The sequence below is a fragment of the Dermacentor variabilis genome, chromosome 1 (genome assembly GCF_050947875.1).
Source record: "Dermacentor variabilis isolate Ectoservices chromosome 1, ASM5094787v1, whole genome shotgun sequence".
Lineage (NCBI taxonomy): Eukaryota > Metazoa > Arthropoda > Arachnida > Ixodida > Ixodidae > Dermacentor > Dermacentor variabilis.
Window position 1 is genome coordinate 183,741,866 of NC_134568.1, and position 25,954 is coordinate 183,767,819.

Below are 25,954 nucleotides of genomic sequence, written 5' to 3' on the forward strand. Positions count from 1 at the left end.
CAGGATGTTCTCGACGAAGAATTTCGGCACTTCAGCTGCGCTACCTTTCAGCAGAGGTTTTGTTTCAGCGAAGCGGATGAGGTAGTCCGTCGCCACGACGATCCACTTATTTCCGGTTGTTGACGCCGGAAGGGGTCCCAACAAATCCATTCCGATCTGCTGAAACGGTCGGGAAGGAGGCTCGATCGGCCGTAGTAATCCCGCTGGCCTTGTTGGTTCTGTCTTGCGTCGCTGACAGTCTCGGTATATCTTGACGTAACGGGCAATGTCGGTGATCAGGCGCGGACGGTAATACCTTTTCTGTATCCTCGATAGCGTCCGGGAGAACCCGAGGTTCCCAGCGGTCGAATCGTCATGCAGGGCGTGCAGTACTTCTGGACGCAACGCCGAGAGAACAACACGAAGGTAGTTGGTGCGGATTGGTGACAAGTTCTTCTTTACCAGTAGGTTGTTTTGAAGCGAGAATGAAGACAACTCTCGCTTAAATGCCCTAGGGACAAGGTCGGTGTGCCCTTCCAAATACTCGACGAGGCTTTTTAGCTCCGGGTCTGCTCGTTGCTGTTCAGCGAAGTCTTCCGCGCTTATTATTCCAAGGAAGGCGTCATCATCTTGCGGCGGCGGGTCATTGGGGGCGCGTGACAGGCAATCGGCATCAGAGTGTTTTCGTCCGGACTTGTACGTTACAGTGATGTCGTATTCTTGTAGTCTGAGGCTCCACCGCGCCAGCCGTCCTGAAGGATCCTTTAAATTCGCTAGCCAACACAACGCGTGATGGTCGCTGACGACTTTGAATGGGCCTGCCACATGTAAGGGCGAAATTTTCCTGTAGCCCAAACGATGGCAAAGCATTCCTTTTCTGTCGTAGAATAATTGCCTTCCGCTTTTGACAGCGACCGGCTAGCGTAAGCTATGACCAATTCAAGTCCGTTTTTTCTCTGGCACCGAGGCCTAGGCTACTGGCGTCAGTATGAATTTCTGTATCGGCGTAGTCGTCGAAGTGCGTAAGTACCGGCGGCGACTGCATACGTCGTTTGAGTTCTTCAAATGCGTCAGCCTGCGGCGTTTCCCACTTCAACTCGACATCACATTTAGTTAGATGTGTCAAGGGCTCAGCGATGCGTGAAAAGTCCTTTACATGGATTGGATTGGGAAAACGTATATTGAGCCTGCAGTAAAGCGCACAAGCGCGCTTCGGACGTGGTCTACGTCGCCATCTTGGCGGGTGCTCTGCGAGGATCCCCACTCGCCGTTGCCGGCTCGCCAGGCTCCTGCCTAGCCAGCGCCTCGATGACCTGCTGGACGGCTTGGAGTTGTTTTTCTTGGTCGTCGCTCCGCGCTGCTTTCTCGAGCTGCGACGGTATACGTCCTGAGTTAGCTTCGCTTGGATGTTTGTAGCAATCCCATATCATGTGCTCGAATGTGGCCGTCTCCTTGCAGCACGCTCTGCACTTGTCATCGGGCTACGATTCTGGGTACATCCTATGCAATAGCGCCGGGCTTGGAAGCGTTCTCGTTTGTAGTTGCCTGAACAGCACGGCCTGCGACCTGCTCAGCCCGTTGCCGGCCAGCCGAAAGGCCTTGGTCAATTCGTTATAGCTGGCCATCCTGTCTTTGGCGCTGAACCACAGCGGGCGCCGTTGCCTTGGGCGCGGTCGGTTAGTCCTCGTGCTCGGGCGTGTGCCGTTTCGTTGCGATTGGCATTCTTCTCCGACGCTTGACCTGCGTGCGCCGGGAACAACTTGATTCGAGTCCTCTTGTGGCGGTCTGCCTGTCGGAGCAGGATGCGTGCCGCCGTTGGGGCAATTCTTCCTTTGACGTAGTTCCTCACCGCCTGTCTGGAGTCGCTCAGGATCGTGTGTCATACTCGGTCTACGATGGCCAGGGCGATGGCTATTTCTTCTGCTTCCTCCACTTGCTTGCTCGATGTGCTGGTGGTCACCCGCACGTTGCCTCCGGAGTCGCCCACCGCGATCGCGAAGCCGTTGCGGCAGGCATATTCGGCTGCGTCCCCGTATCTGGCGCCGGGGTCTTCCGCGTGTAGCTCCAGTGCCTTGGCTCTAGCGCGTCTTCTGCCTTCGTTGAATTCCGGGTGCATGTTCCTCGGTACGGGGTCAAACTGCACGTACCGTGGTACGTGGTCGGGGACGGGGCATTTTGGTCCCTGCTGTTCGTGATAACCGATGCCTAGGTTGCACAGGATCTTTCTGCCGTACTTTGTTGATGACAGTCTTTCCAAATGAGCGGCTCTCTGCGCTTCGGCGATCTCGTCGAGAGTGTTGCGTATGCCCATCTGGAGGAGACGTTTCGTGTTGGTAGTTTCGGGTAGACCGAGGGCTGTCTTGTAAGCCCTCCGGATTAGGATGTCAAGCTTCTTCTTTTCGCTTTTCATCCACTTGTGGAAGGCTGCCACGTCCACTATGTGGCAGAGTACGAAGGAGTGTATAAGTCTGATGAGGTTTTCCTTCTTCATGCCTCCCTTATTGGTGGTAACGCGCTTGAGCAGTCTGGTCGCCTTTCCCGTGATGCGGGTGACGGTGTCTCCGTTCCTGCCGAGCGCTTCGATCGTCATGCCCAGGACTCGGATCTTGCTGACCCTCGGTATTGTCCCTGGTGCGGATCTTGATCTTTTCGCGTTCCCTTTGCTTCTCGATTCTGTGCTTTTGATCAGTTAGTAAAGCAGGAGCTCCGATTTACTTGGGGAGCAACGCAGTCCCGTACCTTCCAGGCTTTCTTCGATCGTGTCGACGGCCGTCTGCAGTGTGGATTCTATGCGGGCATCACTGCCCCCGTCCACCCTAGCGTAATGTCGACCGCGTATATCGTGTGCTTCAGTCCTTCGAGCTGGCATAGTCTCTTGGCAACATGAATCATAACAAGGTTAAATAGCATGGGTGAGATGGCGGAGCCTTGGGGAGTGCCCTGGCTCCCTAATGCATTCTCGTCCGTCTTCAGGTCGCCAGCTCTGAGCTCCGCCGTCCTGCCAGTGAGGAAGTCTTTGATATATTCGTACGACCTCTCACCTAGGTTTAGATGGTATACCTGCGCGAGGATGGCAGAGTGCGTCACTTGGTCGAAGGTGCTTTCTAGGTCGAGCCCGAGAACGGCTTTGGTGTCCTTGGTTTCGCCGTCGATGACGCAAAGTTTGATTTGGATCATGGCGTCCTGCGTACTCCGGTGTTGGCGGAAGCCGATAATCGTCTCGGGATAGAGATCTTCGTTTTCTAGGTACTCTTGCCATCGGTTGAGTAGGACGTGTTCCAGGACCTTGCCCACGCAGGACGAAGCGAGATCGGACGGAGGTTGTCCGTGCTCAGTGGCTTCCCTGGTTTGGGGATGAGAATTGTCTTGGCCTTCTTCCACTGCTTCGGCAGAGTGCCGCTCCTCCAGCATTTGTTGTAATACGCCGTTAGGTTCTCGATGGAGCGGTCCTCGAGATTTTTAGGGCCTTTTTTGTGATAAAGTCCGGACCAGGTGCCGATCGGCTGTTCAGGTCGTGCAGGGCTGAGCGTACCTCTTCGATATCTATGTCCCTGTCCAGGCGCACGTTGGGTCGGTCACGTTATGGACCGTGGTCGACCATCGGTGTCGTCGGGACGTACTTGTCTTGGAGCTTCTTCCGCACGGCGGCAGCCCCGCTCTCCGTGGTCTGTCGATGTAGAAGTTTGGCGAGACGATATTTTTGATGGGGCTTGGTTTTGGTTTCATCCAGTAGGTGTTTGAGCAAATTCCACGTCTTGCCGTTGTGTATCTGGCCGTCAGCCGCGTTGCATAACTCGTTCCATTGCTGGCAGCAGAGCGTGCGGCAGTGGTCTTCGATCGCGCGGTTGAGCTCGGCCACTTTATTGCGGAGCCTTCTGTTGGGTCTCTGCTTCTTCCATCTGTTTAGTGTGGATTTCTTTGCCTCGATGAGGTGGGCAAGTCGGCTGTCCATCCTGTCTGTCTCGACGTCTGTCTCGATATCTCGGGTTGAGTCGTGCACGTTTCGGACGACCTTCTGAGTCCATGCGTCGATGTCCGTCATCTAGTCCACCGCGGCTTCTTCTCGATCCCTGAGTTTCCTGAACTCGGTCCAGGAGTACCCAGGTGTACTTTCTCGTGCCACTTGCTTGGTCTCCCGGCGTGGGTACGATGATTTCGACGATCGTGTGGTCGCTGCCCAAGTCTTCTCCGGTGTTTCTCCAAGTGATGGTGACAGGTTCGTTGTTCTTGACGAACGTGAGGTCGGGTGTGGTGTCGCGAGACACCGAGTTACCGATTCTTGTGGGGTATGCCGGGTCCGTGATAAGGGTGTAGTTTAGTTCTAGCGCGTCTTGTGCTAAGTTTCTCCCCTTGACATTGTTCTTGATGTATCCCCACGTCTTATCCATGGCGTCGAAGTCTCCGCACGCCAGGAGCTTCGACTTCCCTGCTGCGGTGCTCGCCTGGTGCAGCACAGACTTCAACCACTGTCGCCTGTGCGACGGGTTGCTATATATGTTTAAGATGAAAACGCTTTACTTTCTGCATTTGGTCGGCACGAGCTCCGTAAAAGTGTGCTCCACCTTGACGCTTTTGAGTTCGTGCTCCACGAAGGTCAGTCCATTTCTGACCTGGGTACATAGGCCCCTGCCGTCTGGCGGGCCCGCGTGCACTCTGTAGCCGGGAAGGGACGGTGTGGCGGTGAGAGTCTCTTGTAATAGTAACACGTCGGGTTTTCGGTTGGGGCGCGCGATGTGTTGTTGGATCACTGCCCGCTTCCGTTGGAGGCCGCGGCAGTTCCACTGCCACACAACTACGCTTGCTTGGTCGGTGGCCATGTTTGTCCGAGGTGTAAGTTGTTGCCGGGTGCTTGGGCACTTTGCTGTTCAGCGAAAATCGAGTGCCTCATCATTAGTTGAATGTTTCTCTCCTGGACGGCGAGTTTGCTGTCGTACTCGACGAACTTTCTCCCGATGGTGGTCTTCATTGCCAGGATCAGCTTCTCGAGCTTGTCTAAACCGGAGTCGATACCAGAGAAGCGAGCGTCGAGGTCACTGGCTGTCTCTTTACTTCCTTGTATTTCGATAGCTCTCTTCTTGGCGGAATCGGAATCGGAATCTTGGCGGCTCCTTGGCGGAATCGAGCTCTTTCGTCGCTTCCTGGCTAATACTCGGCGCCAACGTGCTCGGTGCGGTCGGCGCTTGCTCTATTGGTTGTTCCTTGTTGTTGATCTCCTTACGGATGTCCTCCATCTCCCGGGTTAGTTGCACGATCGTGGCCTTCATCTCCGCGTTTTCTTTTCGCAACGCCTCGAGCGTCTGGATCTCCTGGCTCCGCGTTTGTTGCTTCTTGCGGTCGACGCTTGCGTCCTTTCTTTTCATTGCGTTGGGGTATCGAACGGCGTCTGCCAGCTCACTCGCTATCTCTACGGGGATCTTTCGGCATTATTTGCACTAGCGTCGCGGCTGTGCCGTCACTGTTGACTGCCTGCTCTCGATTGCGAGCGATTCTTGGAAGGAGTTCTCGACTTGCGCTCAGGTGGCGGCTCAAGCGATGGGAAGTCGCGCTCGAGCGAGAGCTGGCTGTCGGTCTTTCGCCGTTCCCACTGTCTCTTGCGAACGACGTATGGGATCTTGTACTTAGGTTTGCGTTCTCTGTCGACAGTTAAGTGCTTACCGCCGCAGAGCTTGCATTCCAGTGAGCACTGATGGTCCTCAGGGGGGTTCTGTTTTCCGCACCCTCTGCAGATGCGGTTAGACGACGGACAAACATCTTTTCGGTGACCGATGCGTCCGCACTGGTGGCAGACGTCCACCTGTTTTCGATATAACTGGCATTTCATGAGAGCGAAGCCGTATTTCACGTAGTTGGGCACCTTGGTGCCCCTGAAGGCCGCGATGATCGTGGTCGTGGTTCCGATTCTTTTGGCGCACAGGGCTAGCGGGTTGCGTTCGTTGACGATGCTGACGTCGATATCCCTCGGTGTTTCGCTCACGGGTATTCCCCGGATGACTCCGTTGACGCTGTCGTGCGGGGCCGTGCGGTATGCGCTGACTTCGTGCAGCTTGCCTCGAATGTTAATTTCAGTGATTTTCTAGTAGCGACACGCGTGTTCTTCCTTGGGTGTACTGATCACGACGATGTTTTGCTGTGCGTTGAGGCAGAATGTCTCAGAGTGTCTGGCTTCCTTGGTGATTCCGGCCGATGCGTGTATTGCTGCGATGACATCGATCAGCCCGGTCTTGGCGACGCTTAGGCCGCCCCTCGGCCTAACGACGATTTTGGTTTCCTAGCGCGGCATAGCCGGCATTATTGCGGCCTTGGTGGCTGAGGCCTTCGTTTTCTTGGCGTCAAACGTTGCCTTGCGATTGACGGCGTTGTCATTGTTGAGCTTCTTGTCTGCTCCTCGCTGGCGGTTTCTCGACAGGTGGTCTCCCGCAAGATTCCAGCCGGCGTCTTCGTGAAATTCTTCGGGTGAAATTTCTTCGCCCATCACATACACATGCATCTTGGCATCCGAGCTTGTTGTCGGAGCAGACGACTCCATCTCCGAACTGCGCGACAGTCGCCGGGGTCGGTGGGCGCGCAGCAGGTGCGGCGTCTATAGGCCTAGCTTAGGCGGAGCGCGCCTAGGCAATAGGCATTCGGTCGCACGGCGTTGACACGAAAAGTTCGATAATTCGGCGAAAAATGACTTGCCTTCGATGCTTTCGGTGTCTGTCGATGCCGTTCGACTTTAGGAACACATTGGTGAAAGGAAACTTTGGTATTGGCTAATTAGCACTGAGAGAAAGCTCGAAAAAGACGGAGCCGATGTGAAACGCGTCCGTTTGCCTCGGCGACCGCAGCCCCCTCTGAGTCCTTGACAAAGCGCCTGTAGTAGGCACACATGCCAAGGAATTTACGCACTGGCTTCTTGTCGATGGGCTGCTGGAACTTTGCGATGGCGGTTGTCTTCTGTGGGTCGGGGAGGACTCCAAATTTGCTGATGACGTGGCCCATGTACAGAAGCTCATCGTAGGCGAAGCGGCACTTTTCCGGCTTCAGTGAGCCCTGATGACTTGATGGCCTCTAGTTCTGTCACAAGCCGCCTAAGGTGATCGTCGAAATTTCCGGCAATGACGACGACATCATCCAAGTAAACAAAACAGGTCTGCCACTTCAACCCTAACACCGTGTCCATGACGCGCTGGAACGTTGCAGGCGCCAAGCACAATGGCATGACCTTGAACTTGTATAGGCCGTCTGGCGTGATGAAGGCGGTCTTTTCGCGATCTCTCTTGTCTACTTCTATTTGCCAGTAGCCAGACTTGAGATCCATCGACGAGAAATATTTAGCGTTGCAGAGCTGATCTAATGCGTCGTCTATCCGTGGGAGGGGGTATACGCCCTTCTTCGTGATCTTGTTCAGTCAACGATAATCGATGGAGAAACGTAGGGTTCCGTTCTTTTTCTTCACCAAGACAACAGGGGATGCCCACGGGCTTTTCGACGGCTGGATGATGTCGTCGCGCAGCATTTCGCCGACTTGTTCTCTTATAGCTTCACGTTCTCGCGGCGAAACTCGGTAAGGGCTCTGGCAGAGTGGTCGAGCGCATTCCTCGGTGATTATGCGATGCTTTGCGACTGGTGTTTGTCGAATCCTCGATCGACAAACACCAGTCGGAGTAGACTTCTAAGCTGTTGTTGCTTAATCATGGGGAGACTTGGATTTATGTCGAAGTCTGGTTCGGGAACTACGGTCGTCGGCGTAGATGCGGCAGAATGCGAGAGGACAAACGCATTGCTGGTTTCCAGAATTTCTTCGATGTATACTATAGGCGATCGTCGTGGCCTTGTTGATGTGCTTGAACTCCTGGCTTAAGTTTGTCAGCAACACTTTCGTTTTTCCTCCGTGCAGTCGAGCGATCCCTCTTGCGACACAAATTTCACGGTCGGGTAGTAAACGTTGGTCGCCCTCGATGACGCCTTCTACGTCAGCGGGTGTTTCGGTGCCGACAGAAATAATAATGCTGGAGCTCGGCGTAAGTCCGGTCATGAAAGGTAATTCTTGCTGTGCAGATTCCAGTAGGCGTAATGAGGTGTCCTCCAGCGGTCCGAATTTCAGGGCCTTCCCATGCAGTTTTAACTTTCTTCAACTAGGCGGCGATGTGTCCACTCATTACGGAGTTTCATGTGTCCACTAAGGCGGTGACTGTGTGGCCGTCGAGAAGCACTTCGAGGTCAGTGGTTCTTTGTTTTGCGTTACAGGTAGGTCTTGGCATCGGATCATGGCTGCGCCGCATTGACCTGTGGCTGGTATGTGGCGTCGTCAGGTAGTCTTTCGTCGGCGTATTCTTTTCGTTCCAGACTTCGTCAGGACGGCGGCGTTTCGTTGTTACGTCGTCCAGATAGTCCCTTCGGCGTCTTCGTCGTCGGCAGAGGATCTTCGTCAGTTCGACGAACAGCAACCGCACCTCCATCGGTTGCTGCTTTTAGTTTTCCGGATATGGGCTCGCAGAGCGGCCCCTGGCTAGGCCAGTGCATGGACGACGCTGCGGCGACAGGTAGCGGCCTGGTGATGGCGAACGGGGCGGTCTTCAAAGACTCCGCTGAGTAGCGGCGAGCTAGTCGGCGATATCGCAAGGGCGTTCACCTTGCTGAGGGCGCGGAGCGTTGACGGCGAACCCTCGTAGCCCCATTTCGCGGTATGGGCATCGGCGGTAGACATGTGCGGCTTCTCCGCAGTGATAGTAGAGCGGGCGGTGGTCGGGGGCGCGCGAAATGTCCGTCTTCGTCGGATGGTTGCGCTGGGCGACAAGTAGGCGTGCTAGCGGCGGCGGTGGTGGACGACGGTATTGCGGCGTTACAGCGCCCTGGCGCGGTCGAGGACGGGGACCTTGACGACGGGCGAGGGCGGCGTAGGTCATCGCTTCCGGCACGGAAAGCGCGATTCGGGCTGCACTTCGGTAACGCCCAGTGATCGTAGAAGTTCGTCCTTGACGATGTCAGTGACGATGTCAGTGGCAGAGGACACCTGAGGTTGCGACGAAGGAAACATCTTGCACAGTTCTTCGAGCACAATGCCCCTGATCTTCTCGTAGACGTCACCGGAGCCCAGTGCTTGGATGGCGCACTACGGCCTGAGCACTTGGCGGTATACTGCCTAGTGCGCATTTCTAGAGTTTTCTCAATCATCGTGGCCTCTGTCAAGAACTCAGCTGTGGTCTTCGGTGGGTTTCGGATCAGTCCGGCGAAAAGTTCTTGATTTACGCCTCGCATCAAGCAACGCACTTTTTTCTCTTCGGACATTTCCGGGTCGCGTGTTTACAATTGCTAGTAGGTACAGCGGGGCGTGGCCTCTCTCGCGGCGCTCGACGTTTCTGCGCAGGCGCGGGTAAGAGCTGATGCGAGAGAGAAAATCTACGGGCCTTTGCTCCTTGAATATGCGACTGCCTAGGCACTACGGAAGAGGTTTCTTAGCTCGTGTTGCATGCGTTTGTCCCCTAGACATGCCGGCATTATAAAGCGCGGTCGAGTTTGTTTACGCTAAGCCACTCGCTGCCTGCGCGGTGAGGTAGTGGGCACGGACGCCCCATTTGGTGATCGCTGTGTCTGAAGGTGCAAGGTTCTGACTGGCGTTGTATAAGTCGCGGGTCGCTTCTTTAGTCGCAAAGATAGATTGCGCTTTTTACAGGCACTGCTCCAGGAGTGCACATGTAACCGGCAAACGGAGGCCTCAGGAGAGCACCTGAGGTTATAATAAAGCAGGCGGCGCAGGATCTCCAGGGCACCCAAGGGGTATCGGGGGGATCAAAGCTGGAAGCAGGGCGGCCCGTGGGTTGGGGCCGCGGAAGCCAAAGCGTGCCAGGGGGTGTTCGCATAAAAGATTGACTGTACTCATGATTGGTAACGTACTCATTCCCTGTAATCTCTACCGACGACAGATAGATGTGTGCTACGGCTGTGGTGAAATCGGACGTAGATCCGACGTGTGTCCCAATCCGGCAAGTGTTAGAAAGTGTAGGGGCTGTGGAATCACTTCCCCACCTGAAGATCATCATTGTGATCCCAAGTGCGCTATTTGCGGTGGCGCACACTCAACTTGGGACCGAAAATGCAGTCGAAGATTCCAGATGCCTTATATTGTGAGGCAAAGGCGTCGAAGGCGCCAACGACAGCAAGCACGCTATACACAGGTGGCCGACGACAATGAAGACAGCGACAATTCCCAACGCAAAGGGGTCATGCAAAAAAAAGACGCCAACTTGCGCTCTCGCACGAGAGGACGCTCCAGCTCACGAGGGCGCTCCCGCTCCACGCGGCGTTCTCGATCCAGAGGACAACCCAGCTCTGGAGAATCTTCTGGTGCCGACCCGCAACCCCGAGGACCTGGGGCAAGATCGAGGTCCCGTTCACAGTCGACCCCAAGAGCAACCTGGGCCGATCGAGTCAAGAACGGAGGCCTTGGGTAACCAGGACAACCGACAAGGGCAAGGTCTAGGAGTACTGATGGTAGGGAACAGTCGGAATGTGAGTCAAATCCCCGAATATTGGCATTAGAATAAGAAAATCGGAAATTAAGGCAAGAACTGTCTGAGCTCAGGGAGGCTTTCAAATCCTTTAAAGAAAGGTCCGAAACACCCCGTAGTTAGATGGAGACAACGGCTCCAAAACCCTTGGCCGGCAAACCTAAACGTAAAGCCCCCCACCCTATTCCCATTCGCGAAACAGAGGAGGAAGATTTAGAAACCTCTGAGGCAGAGGAGATGGGAGAGAATGAGGCACCCCCCAAACACAATAAGTCAGAATAGCCGCAAGGACTCTGGACTCTGGCGTCAGGACTCTGGCGAAAATCATGGAGCTCATCACTAATCTAGATGCTCGAGTGGGTGAACTAGAAAGGCCCAAAGTTAAGGCAAAGGCAAGCGCAGTGGCTGCATCGGCAGTCCACGGAGGCACAAACGGTAGCCCGAGCGCGGACTCTATGGGTTCAGATAGTCAACCAATGGTATCATAATGGCTTCAAACGACAACAATAACGTTAAAATATGGCAGTGGAATTGTGCGAGTTTCCGAAGGCGCAAGTCTCCCCTGCAGCAGCTCATTAGATCAGCCAAAATTAAGCCGCACGTTATTCTCTTACAAGAAACGCTAGCTAAGGAGGATATCTCTCTACCGGGTTACAACTCCTAAACCTTGACCATTCCAGAGGGTCGGGGAATAGCGACTTTGGTTCGAAAGGGTACCTCCTATGAAACTCACGAGCTTCCCAAGTACAAGGTTGGTCTAGAAGCACAAATGATCGAACTCATCCTGAAGAACAAGAAAGCAGCTAACGTTTATAGCTCTCCGCAAGATAGGAAAAGGGATTTTAAGACCCTCTTGGGCCGCACTTCCAGTAAGGCAGATACAGCCCCACTCGTAGTGGCTGGGGACTTCAACGCTCCCAACAAAGAATGGGGCTATGGTCATCAGAGCGTCAAGGGTACTAATTTAGCAACCACGGCAAGTGAACTAAAATTTGCTCTTATTACAGATGCTAACTTCCCCACGAGAACTGATACCTCCACTACCAGAGATACAACCCCGGATCTAACATTCCTTCGGGGAATTGAAGGCTCATGGGATAATCTGCAGGAGAATTTAGGAAGTGATCATTACATAATTGAAGTCATCTTACAGACTCAACCACCACCACTAAGGAAATATGAGTACGTGGACTGGAATCTCTTTCGTAAGTTGCGCAAGGAAACCAGCATAGATGACGAATCTTATGAGGAGCTTCTAGATCAACTAAAGGCAACGATTGAGAAAGCTACTAAAGCAGTCTCAACAGAAATCGAAGTCCCAAAAATGGACTCCAAGCTAGCTCACATGCTGGAAGCGAAAAATTCCCTCCTAACCAGATGGAAGAGTCACAGACTTAATAGAAGACTTAGAGCCAAGATCGCCCAAGTTAATCGTGATATCGAAACATACGCGGCTCAACTTTCACGTCAACAATGGGACGAAACTTGCTCAGAAACAGACGGCAGATTGCGCAGAGGAGGCAACTGGAATCTATTGAAGAGCCTACTTAATGACAAGCTCTCCATATGTACTACAAACCTCGCCATAAACAGACTCGTCAATAAACAGATAACTATAGGGCGGACAGCAAGAGAGGTCGCAAACGACCTCGCACACATGTACCTGCCACTTAAAGATGAATATGAAAACGAAGAAGAAATAAGCGAACCTTACTCCGGAATATCGCAACCGGACTCGGACAGTGTCTTCACTGCAGCTGAGATAAGGCATGTACTCTTTAATTTAAGTGGGAGATCTGCCCCGGGTCTGGATGGCATCACAAATAAACTTTTGCGAAACCTGGACGATGGTGCCATAGACATAATCACGGTCAAAATTAATAGTCACTGGAGATCCGGCACTGTCTCACCGCAATGGAGGGAGGCCAAGGTGACGTTTATACCGAAACCCAGCAAACCACTAACAAAGGAGAACCTCAGGCCCATATTACTTACATCCTGTATTGGCAAAGTAGCCGAACATGCTATTCATAACAGGATAATAGAACACATAGAAAACCAGGAGCTCTTCAGGCACAATCTCATAGGCTTTCGGAAGGCATTATCCACACAGGACGCCATGCTCATGATCAAACGGGCTATTATCGACGACCCTAGCAGGGACGTAAAGGGCCTTCTGGATCTGGATCTTATCAAAGCATTTGATACGGTTGCACAAAGACATATCCTACATGAAATCTCAACCTTGAACCTGGGAAGCAATTTTTACAATTATGTGAGGTCCTTTCAAGCTAATCGGACAGCTCGGGTCAAACTCGAGATAGTCACAGGCGGTCCATACAATTTAGGCAAAACGGCACACCACAAGTTTCAGTATTGTCCCCACTCCTCTTTAACATTACCATGCACAGGCTCTTGGAGGAATTGTCCAAAATCCCGAACTTGGGGCAGGTCATATACGCTGACAATATCACAGTGTGGGTCCCAAGGGGGTCACTCGCAGCACTAGAGCAGACACCACAGGCAGCGGTAGACAGCACAGAATCCTTCCTTAAGGGCACCGAACTCAGGCTATCACCTAGTAACTCTGAGCTGCTGCTCTTTAGACAGGGGAGACAATATGTTAGAAACCTTGCGCCTTTAGAAGCTCTGTCAATTAAAATCACAGACAACACAGGACGGGTCATACCCAGAGTAGAGAAAATTAAAATTCTGGGTCTTCTCATTGACGCAAGGAGCTGTAATGCTACGGCCCTGAACCGTCTCACAGGTCAGGCCAACAGTACTTTAAAGCTCCTGGGCAGGGTCTCAAATCGAAATGAAGGCCTCAAGGAGGACAATCTTATCAGAGCATATCATGCATTTTTCCTCAGTCATGTGACGTACATTGCATCATACCTGAACTGGGGGAAAGGAGAGAAGGCTAAGCTAAACGCACTTATACGCTCCGTACTCAAAAGGGCTCTGGGACTCCCGCACGGAACGAGTAGCGAACTCCTCAACAAGTTAGGTCTTCATAACACTATAGATGAGCTCATTGAGGCACATTCGATGTCACAAATTGCAAGACTCTCCAACACTAAGCCAGGGTGCAAAATTCTAGATGAAGTCGGAATACTGCCTCGAGGAGGAGACGTCTCTAAGTTCAAAATACCCAAGGAGGTGGAGACACAATTAGTTGTAGACTCCATACCTAGAAATATTCATTCTGTCCACAACAAGGGTAGAAGGAACGCCAGGGCCAAATGCATACTGGGTAAACTGCACCAACAACACAGCTCAGCTCTTTTTGTCGATGCAACTAGTTATGGATCGGGCAACCGCTACGCTATTGCCGTGGTCGATGAGAGCGGTAAATGAATAAGCGCGGCGTCACTAAGAACGAGCTCCATTCATGCCGCCGAAGAAGCAAGCATAGCACTTGCAATCACAATGAGGAGAGGCTCCACGATTTTCTCCGATTCCCGTACAGCTATTAGGAATTACTCAGCCGGCTTCGTCTCAATGGAACACCACAAGTTACTTATACACAGTATTAATACTCATAATTACGACCAACTAAATATCTCACAGCCAGTCTGGTTTCCGGCTCATCAGGGCCACTCGGTCAGCCCCAATGGCTGCAATACTAACGAGCAAGCTCACTCTGCTGTGCGAGATCTCACATGCCGCGCATCAGATGAGGAACTGCTCCAGGATGACTGCGGCTCCTACAGAGACCCACTTACTTTTCACGAGATCACCTCACACTATCGGGACGGCAGGATGTTTTTTCCTCCCCCCCCCCATCAGAAGCTCAACCGAGCTCAGGCAGTCACATTAAGAATGATTCAAACTAAATCTTATCCCACACCTTTTGTGCTTAACAAAATTGACCAGGGTTTTCCCACGGAATGTAAAAGTTGTGGACACACTCCGTGTCTATTTGATCATATGTTCTGGCTGCGCCCCAACCAAAGGGCTTCGGATCTCACCAGTGAGGAGGACTGGAGTCGGCGCGTATCCAGCGAAGTCCTCCAAGATCAACTCCTGGCCGTCCGGAGAGCTCACGACATTGGGAAAGCCTTTGGCCTACCGGTGCCTACGTGGGCGGAGCCACCGACTTAGCCTGGGGGCTTGTGCCCTCGGACCCTAGTTTCTCTGGACTAAAATAAAGTTCTTGCCATGCCATGCGCGAGAGCGGGCAGCCGATCCTATACACTCCTGGCACGCGCAGGCCTCGGCGACCCCAACCCATGGACCAGTCCGGGTTCTAGCTTTGATGTCCCCTTTGCCGCTTTGGTGTCCTGGAGGCGCCGCCAATAATGCGAAATAATGACACCTTGTTTTAATTAGTAAGAAACACGACTGAATAAATATAATTGCGTCCAACCGCCAACTTGCGATCATAAGTTCAGCATTCCCGCGCCCCGCGGCTTCTGCCGGCACGCCTAGGGACAAACGCATACAACAAGCGCTAAAAAACTCCTACGTAGTGCCTAGGCAGAGTCATAGATTCAAGGAGCGAAACTCCTCACATTTCCTCTCTCGCGCCAGCTCTTACTTGCGAATGCGCGCAAACGTCCGCCGTCTCCGCAAGTGCCACGCTCCGTTGTACCTACTAGCCATTGTAAATACGCTTCCGGATCGGCGTGCCGGAACAGGCTCGTCATCTCCTCGGTGAAGATCGCTATGGTCTCGATGGATAGTTGTACTCGGGCTTCTAGCATAGCTTCGGCCCTTTCTTGCGCACAACACTTTTAAACGTCCGCAGGAAGCCGCTACGGAACAGGTTCCATGTTGTCAGGGTCGACTCCCGGTTCTCAAACCACGTTCTGGCAGCGTCTTTTAAGGCGAAGTATACATGCCGCAGCTGGTCGTCGGAGTCCCAGTTGTTGAAAGTCGCGATTCGTTCGTAGGTCTCCAGCCAGGTTTCTCGGTCTTCAGACCATGATCCATGGAAAGTCGGTGGCTTCCTGGGCTGTTGCAGAACGATGGGTGACGTTGCGGTTGCCATTGAGGTTGTCTAGGCCACAATCTTCTTGGTCTCCTCAGGTAGAAGTCCGTGCTCCGGGGGCAGCTGTTGTAACCGGCGGCTTGCTCGATGGTTCGGGACTACGTTGTTCTCTTTGCGGTCCGGGCTTGGATCACGGCTTGTCGAGGGCGTCCGGTACATGAACGAAAAGCTCCTCCACCAGACGTCCCTTGGTAGTGACGTATAAAGAACACAGTAGCAATACTGTGGAAGACGAAACTTTTATTGGGCGTACCTGTGCCCACAAAAACAGGCTACACTTAAAGAACGGCGACAGCGGCGAACACAGTCGGCGATCGTCAAAATCTGATCAGCAGGTCAAGCGCGCCGGCTTTTGTACTGTACATCAGTCGTCGAATGTTCTAGAGTAATCGCTGGGACCCGCGTGCCTTCCACAAATTTCTACATTATTCGCGTCAAGAACACACGCAATCAGATTACACAAGGTTCGGTCACAGACAGCGGATGAGCCCGTCGATAACATTCCAGAAACTTGCGATACATGCAGGCGCGTCCTGCGCTGTGCGATAACATTTGTTAGGCGGTGAAACGTGGTCGCCCAATAAACAAGTAAACGTGGCTATACTATAACAATGCAGAGCACGTGCCTTCTAGGCAAAAACCGATACGCACATCTCAATCCTTAAAATGCCGCAAAGTAATTCTCCCTAATGTTTTAAAAGCAATCAATGCATGCCGCCACAGACTTAAGGCATGACACGTTTTCGCACATGTTCAACCACGCGGCCACGTTCTCACTTTCCTACCAGAGTAATATTCCCGATACCAAAACACACACAGTAAAATCCCTGATAGCTATTAGTCTTGCCACTTCCAAGCTACTATTTAAAGGCTGTAAAGACTTCACGTCCCATTCGGTTGCACATGTTGAAGCACGTAGCGCGAAAGGACGCTCTGCCTATCCTGCAAAACCAAATATACACGAAACGCACCCGCGCACACGAGAAAAGGAGAAAAAAAAAGAAGAAAACTACCCAATTATTATTTAAAGGCTAGAAAAAATCAGCAAATGAAAAAGGAAAGCAAGCTCAAAGCTTGCATAAAAAAACCTATGATTTCGTCGCCGCCACGGAGCCCTGAAAAGCACGTCCAGTCACCACAACTATGATGTTCTAGTTCACTATACCACAACATCTCAAGGCAGGAGTGTCATGGATGGATGGATGGATGGATGTTATGAGCGGCCCCTTGGGAACGGGACGGTAGGTTGCGCCACCAAGCGCTTGCTATTCTACTACCTAATGTCCTACCTAGGTTAAAAAAAATAAACAGAAAAAAATACGATGAACTCCCACAAACAAATTTTCTTACCCCCTATTGTGAACTTTGCTCTTGTACGTGTCCGTTTTTTTTAAATTAAATTATAGGGTTTTACGTGCCAAAACCACTTTCTGATTATGAGGCACGCCGTAGTGGGGGACTCCGGAAATTTTGACCACCTGGGGTTCTTTAACTTGCACTTAAATCTAAGTACGCGGGTGTTTTCGCCCCCATCGAAATGCGGCCGCCGTGGCCGGGATTCGATCCCGCGACCAACCCGCCGTGGTTGCTCAGTGGCTATGGTGTTGGGCTGCTGAGCACGAGGTCGCGGGATCGAATCCCGGCCACGGCGGCCGCATTTCGATGGGGGCGAAATGCGAAAACACCCGTGTGCTTAGATTTAGGCGCACGTTAAAGAACCCCAGGTGGTCAAAATTTCCGGAGTCCTCCACTACGGCGTGCCTCATAATCAGAAAGTGGTTTTGGCACGTAAAACCCCAAATATTATATTATTATTATTATCCCGCGACCTCGTGCTCAGCAGCCTAACACCATAGCCACTGAGCAACCACGGCGGGTTATCCGTTTTTTTTTTTCGTTTCCCTACTTTTCTTATACCAATACCTTCCGATCACCTCTTACTAATCTCCATTGCGGACATGTTCACTTTCCCTCTGCTCTCGCTGAACCCAAGGACTTCAAGGAGGCCAGTGGTGCCTAAATCGACCGCTGGGCAGATGTCTTCACATTCTAATAAAACATGCTCCATTGTTTCCTCAGCTTTAAAGCAACAAGGACATGCTTCTTCTTTCTTCTTCCTTCTCATATCTCGCTTCATAGGTGCGTGTTCTAAGGCATCCTGATCTCGCTTCGGAAAGTAATGAGCTTCCCTTTGAGTCATCATAAATTGTTTGTTTCCTGATTTCGTTTGTTACTCTTAAGTGGTTACTCATGGCAGGTTTCTTTTCCATTGCCGCCACCCATGAGATTATTTCAACCTTTCTGACTTTCCGCTTGACGTTCTTTGTTGCTGTGTTGCTCACCCTACAGGCCGCATATTTGCTGGTAAGCTTCCTAGTCCTTTTCCTCCACTATGAATCAAATGTTTTTCCTGTAGAGATACCTCAACAATCTCCCAGCCCATTTCCTTTTCCCATATTCCTCAGTCGTAGGCCGCAGTCGTAGGCCGCACCGGGGCCGCACGTTTCAGCTTCGCTGCTTAACTATGTGTACGGAAGGGACTTTTTTTTTTATTATTGCCGAGTTTGACGAAGCAAACAGAGTACAAGTGTTAAAAAACGAGTAAATCTATATTTGTCGGCACAAACGGATTAAAAAAATTTTCAATACAACCAAGTCATCAATCACTGTATTCCAATCAGGCGGTTCATGCAGCGCCATATGCGCGTGTCTGTACTGCACAACGTTTTCTATGAAATGTTCACGCTTTATAGTTGGTGTTGGCACGATAAGTATATGTGCGTTTGTGACCTAATGATATCAGGCTAACATGCTGATGTCATTAGATCACAAACACACGTGTACTTCTCTCGTGCCAACACCAACAAGCTCGTTCAGATGGAGAGAGAGAAGTTTAATGATATGAAATGCTGAGAGGTCGGCCTGAGGTATATTCCGCTAGCCAGCTACTCGGCATTGGGGGAAGGGGAAGAGGGAAAGAAAGAGGGAAGAGGTGCATGATGGGTGACGATGACGATAGAAGGAAGGAGTAGAACATATCGCAAGCAATTTGGCATGCTCAAAGTCTGCAATCCAAGCCCGTTGTTTTTAAAAAGTTCAGTAATGCCTGAATGGCCTTGAAACTCGATTGAGGATCTGGCCAAGGGCCTAAAATAACGTCCTCCGACAACGGTGCGTCGTCGAGACACGTAAGGTCGTTGTCCAACCTTTCACGCTCTTCCACGTACTTAGGGCAGTCACAAAGCACATGACCTATAGATGGTTCCTACGTGCTGTTTATTATGATGGTTTACAACACTATGGGCACATGCCCACAACAGGGGATTGGCGAAGAGGCGGATGGTAGATGCAGATCCTTGTGATCTACGGTAGATGCCGTGCCACCAACTAGCTCTTTGAGATGATCGCCGCGTGTTGATGATGATTATGATTGCCACACTGCGGAACATTCCCACAACGAGGATCGGGCACGGAGCGCATCCGCATGCTGATGGTGATATTTTCCATACAATGGCGCATACCCACAACGGGCGATTGGCAAAGTGGTCGGTACACTTAAAAGAAATAAGATGATGAAATATAAGCGAATATAATGTTTGCCACATTGGGTAGCACGGGTGAGCGAGAGTGCATGCGCGCGCCGGTTTCCTTTACATCAACGACGGAGGAACGAAAAGGGCACATTTATAGCATTTTAGTAACCGCTTCATGAAAGCTCCACTTAATTCACATAATTCCAACAGGGGCGTTGGATCTGCATTTTATTTTATTGCGATAGTAATTATATGGTGACACCAGGTATATTTCTGACGTCTGCGGCACCGTGAGGTTCCGCATAAAGTCCAACAGCGATAAAATCGTCGCCGCGCGCTGTATGCTGTATATGTGAATGAAAGCGTGCGAGGGAGAGCCGGCGATCGCGGCTCAATCTCGCGCACGCAATGAGGAAAGCAGGGAAGAAGCGCGCCGTCTTCCGTCGCGCGCAAAGATCCGGCGGGAGGGTAGGGACGGAGGTCGCGTTCTACTTCGGGCCGCTGTATCTTGAAATGCATCTGCGACAGGGACAGAGTCCGCTGCGCGCTATGTTTTCGCGGCTTAGTTCGCTTTGGATGAGAGAGTAGCACGAAGGTCAATTCGCTCGCTGCTGCTGCCGCCCTTCCTCACTCCAGCGTTTTAACAGCGAGTTTCCGCGATCATCGAGTGAGATGTGCTCATGTTGGATTGTGAGCGCGTGACACCATGCTTGTTAATTTAATTCGTATGTATAAGTTTACAAGCTTATACGGCCGATAAAGCTACTATACTTACTTCGTACAGACAGCTGTCGATGCTTCGCCTTCCAGGCGAAACTGCGACTTTCTTATTGTCAAGTCTATATGGGGCAACTGACTTGCCTTGCTTTTCTGCTAACCAACGTGTTTGTTTCGATGCAGCTGTCTCACACACATCTATATGCCGTTTCGATAAAGTAACTGCATGTCGCAGGCACTATGCACCATTACTACTCTGACTATATATACCTATAGTCACTATAAAGTTATACCTGGTCAATATTTTGACAAGAATTTATAAAGTGTTGATAACCTTTATTGCATTTCGCTCCAGCAGGAAAGGTGTAATAGCGTTATCAACCTAGGAACCAGTGATGTTGCCTAAGGTACAACGTTGTAAATAAGAACAAACTTCGCGCGAGGGTTCCACCATGCAAAGTGTAAATAAATTAATAAATCGCCCCCTCCATTTCTTTAGAGCGGTGTAAGAGTGCGATTCGAGACACATAGAAACGCCCTTATGAGTGTAATTAATTAACCTACACGCATTCTACATTACACATGAAACAACTTGCATGCGCTGTGTAATTTGAGGCATTTGAGGCCGCGCGATGCCTGCGCTATAATAAAGGCTAAAATGTGCCCATGTGTTCGCCGCTTTGAGAGACAACCCTGTGGGACGCAGCTGTGGCACTGCTGACACAGCACCGCGTAAAGTAGACACGCCGAGAACGCGCCGCAAATGCAACTCAAAGAGCTTCACAGTGTGGCTGCGGCCTTAGAACTTGGTTTGTTTATAGGATCAAGTCAAGAAGATTGATGAAATAAGGAATTGATCACTGCTCTGTTTTCTTTACAGATATAGACAGCTTCACAATGAGTAAGTACAGAAACGCCATCCGGGTGCGTTTCACGTGTCACACGCGCGACATTGCGCGTAATAAATCACTGCACCAAACATTTCAGCTGTCGATCCGAACAGTTGCACATCCGAACGTAAGTAAACAGTTTGAAAGCGCCCCATATGTAGACACCGAGGTGCACGCCATTCTTGCATGCTTTATTTCCCCGCAGGATGCGAGGGGTCGCACGCCACACTCAACACGGGACTGGGCGAGTACGACGAGAGCGGCGCGTGGGTGCCAATGAAGTAGCCAAAGGGAGCAACGCTTGAATCTTACTTACATCCGCTGGGTGCGGACGATGGTGTAAAAAATGCGAGTAGAATTAAAGGTTAAGAATAAATGGTCAACATTATAGAGCGTTGTTGCTTTCGTGTTTCCTGCTTTGTTTGTTACTTTTGCCAACCAAACATTCAAGCTATGTTGTGCGGTTACTCGAAGTCCGCGCAACATCGCAATGAGAACATACCAGCGCTTGGCAGACTTGAGGACAGTGAAGTAGCGAGATTGTGCAGGCATAGAAAACGAAGGCACACTGGCCAAGCTCAGATACTGGGAAGGATTTGAATATTGAATGGAGCTGCTATTCAAGATGTCTGCCAATAAAAATTATATATATATATATATATATATATATATATTGTATTCTTGTAAAGTGATTCGGATGGGTAAGTTAGCGGCAGATTTTTGTCTAATTAGGAGGAGCGCGGACTTAGAGGGGGAACACTCGAGTCCAATAGATGATACGTGAGCGGAGATGGTGTCGGCTGCTAATTATAGAGTTTCCTCAATTTTCCCGTAAGAGGCATGAGTGGTCCATGTGGTAATATCATCTGCGTACAGAATATGTTTTAGGTGCGGGATGAGATTGAGCTTCTGGGCTAAGGGGATGAGCGCAGTGTTAAATAGAAGTGGGGAAAAGACTGCGCCTTGAGGTGTTCCAAAATCGCCGAGTGTATAAGGGGGTGTGTTGATCTGATCAATGTGCAAGGAGGCAGTGCGGCCAGAGAGGAAGGCGCGAACGTAGTTGCAGATTTTAGGGCCTACCTGTAGTGCCTGCAGTTCCCGTAAGATGGCAGCGTGTCGAATTATGTCAAATGCCTTAGTGAGGTCAACTACCAGGATAGCTTTAGTGAGATGGGGGATGGTATCATCAAGCACATCGTGCCTAATTTCAAGTAGGATATCCTGCGCAGATGCGCACGAAAGCCCACCATACTGGAGGGGGGGGGGGGGGGAGGTGATTCTCTTCCATATACGTTGTCAGTCGGGCAAGGATTATGTGCTCAAAGGCCTTGCCGAAACAGGATGCAAGAGAAATGGGGCGGATGTTCTCGAGGGTGATGGGCTTGTGGGGTTTGGGGATAAATATAACTTTTCCATGCTTCCAGGAGGCAGGGAGGGCACCTGCTTCCCAGCACTCGTAAAAGTAGGTAACTAGGTGAGATATGGAGGCATCATCAAGATTTCGTATGGCAGCATTCGTAACTTGATCTTACCCGGGAGCAGTACTGTGCAATTTCAATAGGGCTACGCGAAATTCAGATGCTGTAATAGGGGCGTCAAGCTGTGGTTGGGGTGAGCTCGTGTACTCGGGATGTTTGCAAGAAAGACCTGGGTGGTATAGATGCATTTCACCTGTGCGAGGAAGGCGTCGGTGTCCTGCCGGTGGTTATGAGTGAGGCGGCGAATGCTAAGACACGTCTGAGTTTTAGATTGCGTGGTATCGAGCATGTGGCGTAACAGATGCCAAGCGCGGGTTGTGGAGAGATTGCTTCGGAGGCCGTCACAAACCTGAGCCCAGTTAGCTTTGCAAAGAGTGGCACTAAAGACAACTCCTGCGGAACCGACATCTACGTGGTTCACGCTCTCGCCCAGGATCGACGGTTGTTCCGCGTTCCTTACTCGTGCTACGACTAGGGTTTCTCCTTTGCCTCGGACTGGCGCTCGCGAAAGTGCGTCAGCTGCGGCTTTGCTTTTTCCGTTGCGGTAGCGCACGGTGAAGCCCCTAACGCTGCAGCAGCAGTGCCCAACGCGCCAGGCGACCACTCGGCTCGCTCAAGCACCTCAACCAAGTGAGAGCCATGTGGTCAGTCTCAATCTTGAATGCCACTCCGTCGAAGTAACAGTCGAACTTTCGCAGAGCGAATACTATCGCGAGGCACTCCTTCTCTGTCACAGAGTAGTTCCTTTCTGCCGGCGTCAACGAACGGCTCGCGAACGCAAACGGTCGGAGAGTGCCTCCGTGCTCCTGAAGCAAAATTGCGCTTAAACCCAGGTCGCTTGCGTCTGTTTGAATCACAAACTCCCTATTCAAGTCGAGAAGCTGCAACTCGGCCGTGTCAGCGAGCACCTTCGTGAGGCCACACAGTGCCGCCTCCTGCTCTTCACCCCAAGTCCACGGCTCGTCTTTTCTCAAGAGCTTCGCCAAAGTCGCTTGCACTGCCGCGCAGTCTGGAATGAATTGGCGATAGAAGTTCACCAATCCCAGAAAGCGTTTCAGTTCGCCGATATCTTTCGGTGACGGGTACCTCAGTATAGCCTCGAGCTTATCCTCACCCGGCAGAATGCGGCCGTTGTCGAGCGTGAATCCCAACAGCACTATTCTGCTCGCAGGTATCTGAGCTTTGTTCGGGTTCAGCGTGACACCCGCGGACCTCAGCCTGTCTAGGACGTCCCTCAAGTGGCGCAAGTGTTACTCGAATGTTCTCGAATAAACCACTATGTCGTCCTGATATGCGAGAGCATGTTGCCACTTCGCGTCTCCTAGCACTCGGTCCATCAACCTCTGATAAGTAGCTGGAGCTCCGACCAAACCAAAAGACATTCTCTTAAATTCAAAGAGCCACCGGTGACAAGTGAAAGCCGTTTCCTCTTTGTCACGCTCGTCCATTTCGACCTGAAAGTATCAACTACTAGCATCGAACGCCGTAAAGTACTTCGCCCCGCCTAGGTTAGACATCATCATCATCATCAGCAGCAGCAGCAGCAGCCTGGTTACGCCAACTGCAGGGCAAAGGCCTCTCCCATACTTCTCCAACTACCCGGTCATGTGCTAATTGTGGCCATGTCGTCACTGCAAACTTCTTAATCTCATCCGCCCACCTAACTTTCTGCAGCTCCCTGCTACGCTTCCCTTCCCTTGGAATCCAGTCCGTAACCCTTAATGACCATCAGTTATCTTCCCTCCTCATTACATGTCCTGCCCATGCCCCCCCCCCCCCATTTCTCTTTTTTGATTTCAACTAACATGTCATTAACTCGCGTTTGTCCCCTCAACCAATCTGCTCTTTTCTTATCCCTTAACGTCACACCCATCATTTTTCTTTCCATAGCTCGTTGCGTCGTCCTCAATTTAAGTAGAACCCTTTTCGTAACCCTCCAGGTTTCTGCCCCGTGCGTCAGTAGTGGTAAGACACAGCTGTTATACACTTTTCTCTTGAGGGTTTCTCTAGGTTAGACACTAAAGAGGAAATGGAGGGTAGAGCTAGGGTACGCATCCCACTTCGTAACCTCATTCAGCCTGCGGTAGTCTACAGAAAGGCGATAAGTATCGTCCTTCTTCTGAACTAGAACTACCGGGAAGCTCCGTAGGCTGTTCAACCTTTCCACAACGCATGTGTCGATGAGTTCGTCTAAGGCGCTGTCAAGTGCTTTCCGCATAGTCAAGCTAATCGGCCGAGGATTACATTTCCATGGGGCAGCGTCACCCATGTCTATCCTGTGCCTGAACAGCGTAGCGTGGCCCCGGACGCGTTTTTATAATTGCTAGTAGGTACAGTGGGGCGTCGCGTTTTTTACGGTGCTCGACGTTTCCGCGCAGGCGCGAGGAAGAGGGGGTGCGAGAGAGAAAATCTGGGGGCCTTTGCTCACTGAATATGTGAGCCTGCCTTGGCACAACGGAGGAGGTCTCTTAACGCGTGTTGTATGCGTTTGTCCACTAGGCATGCCGGCATTGCGCAGTGAGGTCCAGTTTGTTTACGCTCCGCCGCTGGCTGCCCGCGCGGTGAGGCAGTCGGCACGGACGCCCCATTTGGTGATCGCTGTGTCTGAAGGGGCAAGGTTCTGACTGGTGGTGTATAAGTCGCGGGTGGCTTTTTTAGTCGCGATGATAGATTGCATTTTTTACAAGCACTGCTCCAGGAGGGCACATGTACCCGGCAAACGGAGGCCTCAGGAGAGCACCTGAGGTTATATTAAAGCAGGCGGCGCAGTATCTCCAGGGCACCCAAGCGGTAGCGGGGGGATCAAAGCTGGAAGCAGGGTGGCCCGTCGGTTGGGGCCGCGGAGGCCGAAGCGTGCCAGGGGGTGTTGGCATAAAAAATTGGCTGTTCGCGATGGCGGACAGCCGATCTTATACTCCCCTGGCACGCGCAGGCCTCGGCGAGCCGCAACCCACGGACCAGTCCGGGTTCTAGCTTTGATGTCCCCGCTGCCGCTTTGGTGTCCTGGAGGCGCCGCCAATAATGCGAAATAATGACACCTTGTTTTAATTAGTAAAAAACACGATTGAATAAATATAATTGCGTCCAGCCACCAACTTGCGAGGCTAAGTTCAGCACTACTACGCCCCACGACTTCTCCCGGCACGCCCAGGGAAAAACGCATACAACACGTGCTAAGAAACTTCTCCGTAGTGCCTAGGCAGAGTCGTATATTCACGGAGCAAAAGTCCCCACATTTCCTCTCTCGCGTCCGCTCTTACTAGCGCATGCGTGCAAACGTCCGTCATCTCCGCAAGTGCCACGCCCCGCTGCACCTACTAGCGATTGGAAATATGCGGCCCGGACGGTCCGTGAAAATTGCGTCGTATTCGTACAACAGCGACGTCAGTCGTGCCTTTCTCTCTCCGGCATGTTGTTGACCTCTGACAAAAGTGGATGCGCTAACCCTCGCAGAACCGCGGAACACATTTCTCCCGCCGTCTTCTCCTCGCCTCCGCCGATTACTGGTCGCTCGTTTGGCTGTGGCCGGGTGTGGCACGCTCGCGCCGCGTCCGGAGACTGGCGTGTCTCCGCTGCCACGGGCGCTTTTGCCAAAAGGTTTAAAGCACCCGTTCCGTTCTCTCGGTAACCTCCGCTATCACAATGCTCGACTTGACGGGAAAGTCTCGACCCAAAATAACAGGCACTGATAGACCGCGAGATGTACAAGGCGTTGTCGCCTGAAGCGTTTCTCCCAACGAATCACTGGCCTAGCTGCACACTCGATTGTGCTGTGCCGCAAGCAAGTCGGAAGGTGGTGTTTGTTCTCGCGGAGATGATACAACACCTCGCCCCCAAATAAAGAAGCGCTTGCCCCGGTATCCGACCGTGC

The 25,954-nt window shown here is 51.7% G+C and overlaps 1 protein-coding gene and 1 pseudogene across 1 annotated transcript in view; one reads left to right on the forward strand and one right to left on the reverse strand.

Moving 5' to 3' along the window:
* Positions 1-20,979, forward strand: part of LOC142588680 (uncharacterized) — a 34,258-nt gene extending 13,279 nt beyond the window's left edge. Inside the window, exons 2-4 of the mRNA XM_075700505.1 lie at positions 20,596-20,616; positions 20,703-20,732; positions 20,811-20,979. Coding sequence (XP_075556620.1) covers positions 20,596-20,616; positions 20,703-20,732; positions 20,811-20,890 — 131 coding nt within the window. The 3' untranslated portion in view covers positions 20,891-20,979. The remainder of the gene's footprint in view (positions 1-20,595; positions 20,617-20,702; positions 20,733-20,810) is intronic.
* LOC142574371 (uncharacterized) lies at positions 1,203-4,796 on the reverse strand (annotated as a pseudogene).
* Positions 20,980-25,954: the final 4,975 nt, after the last annotated feature.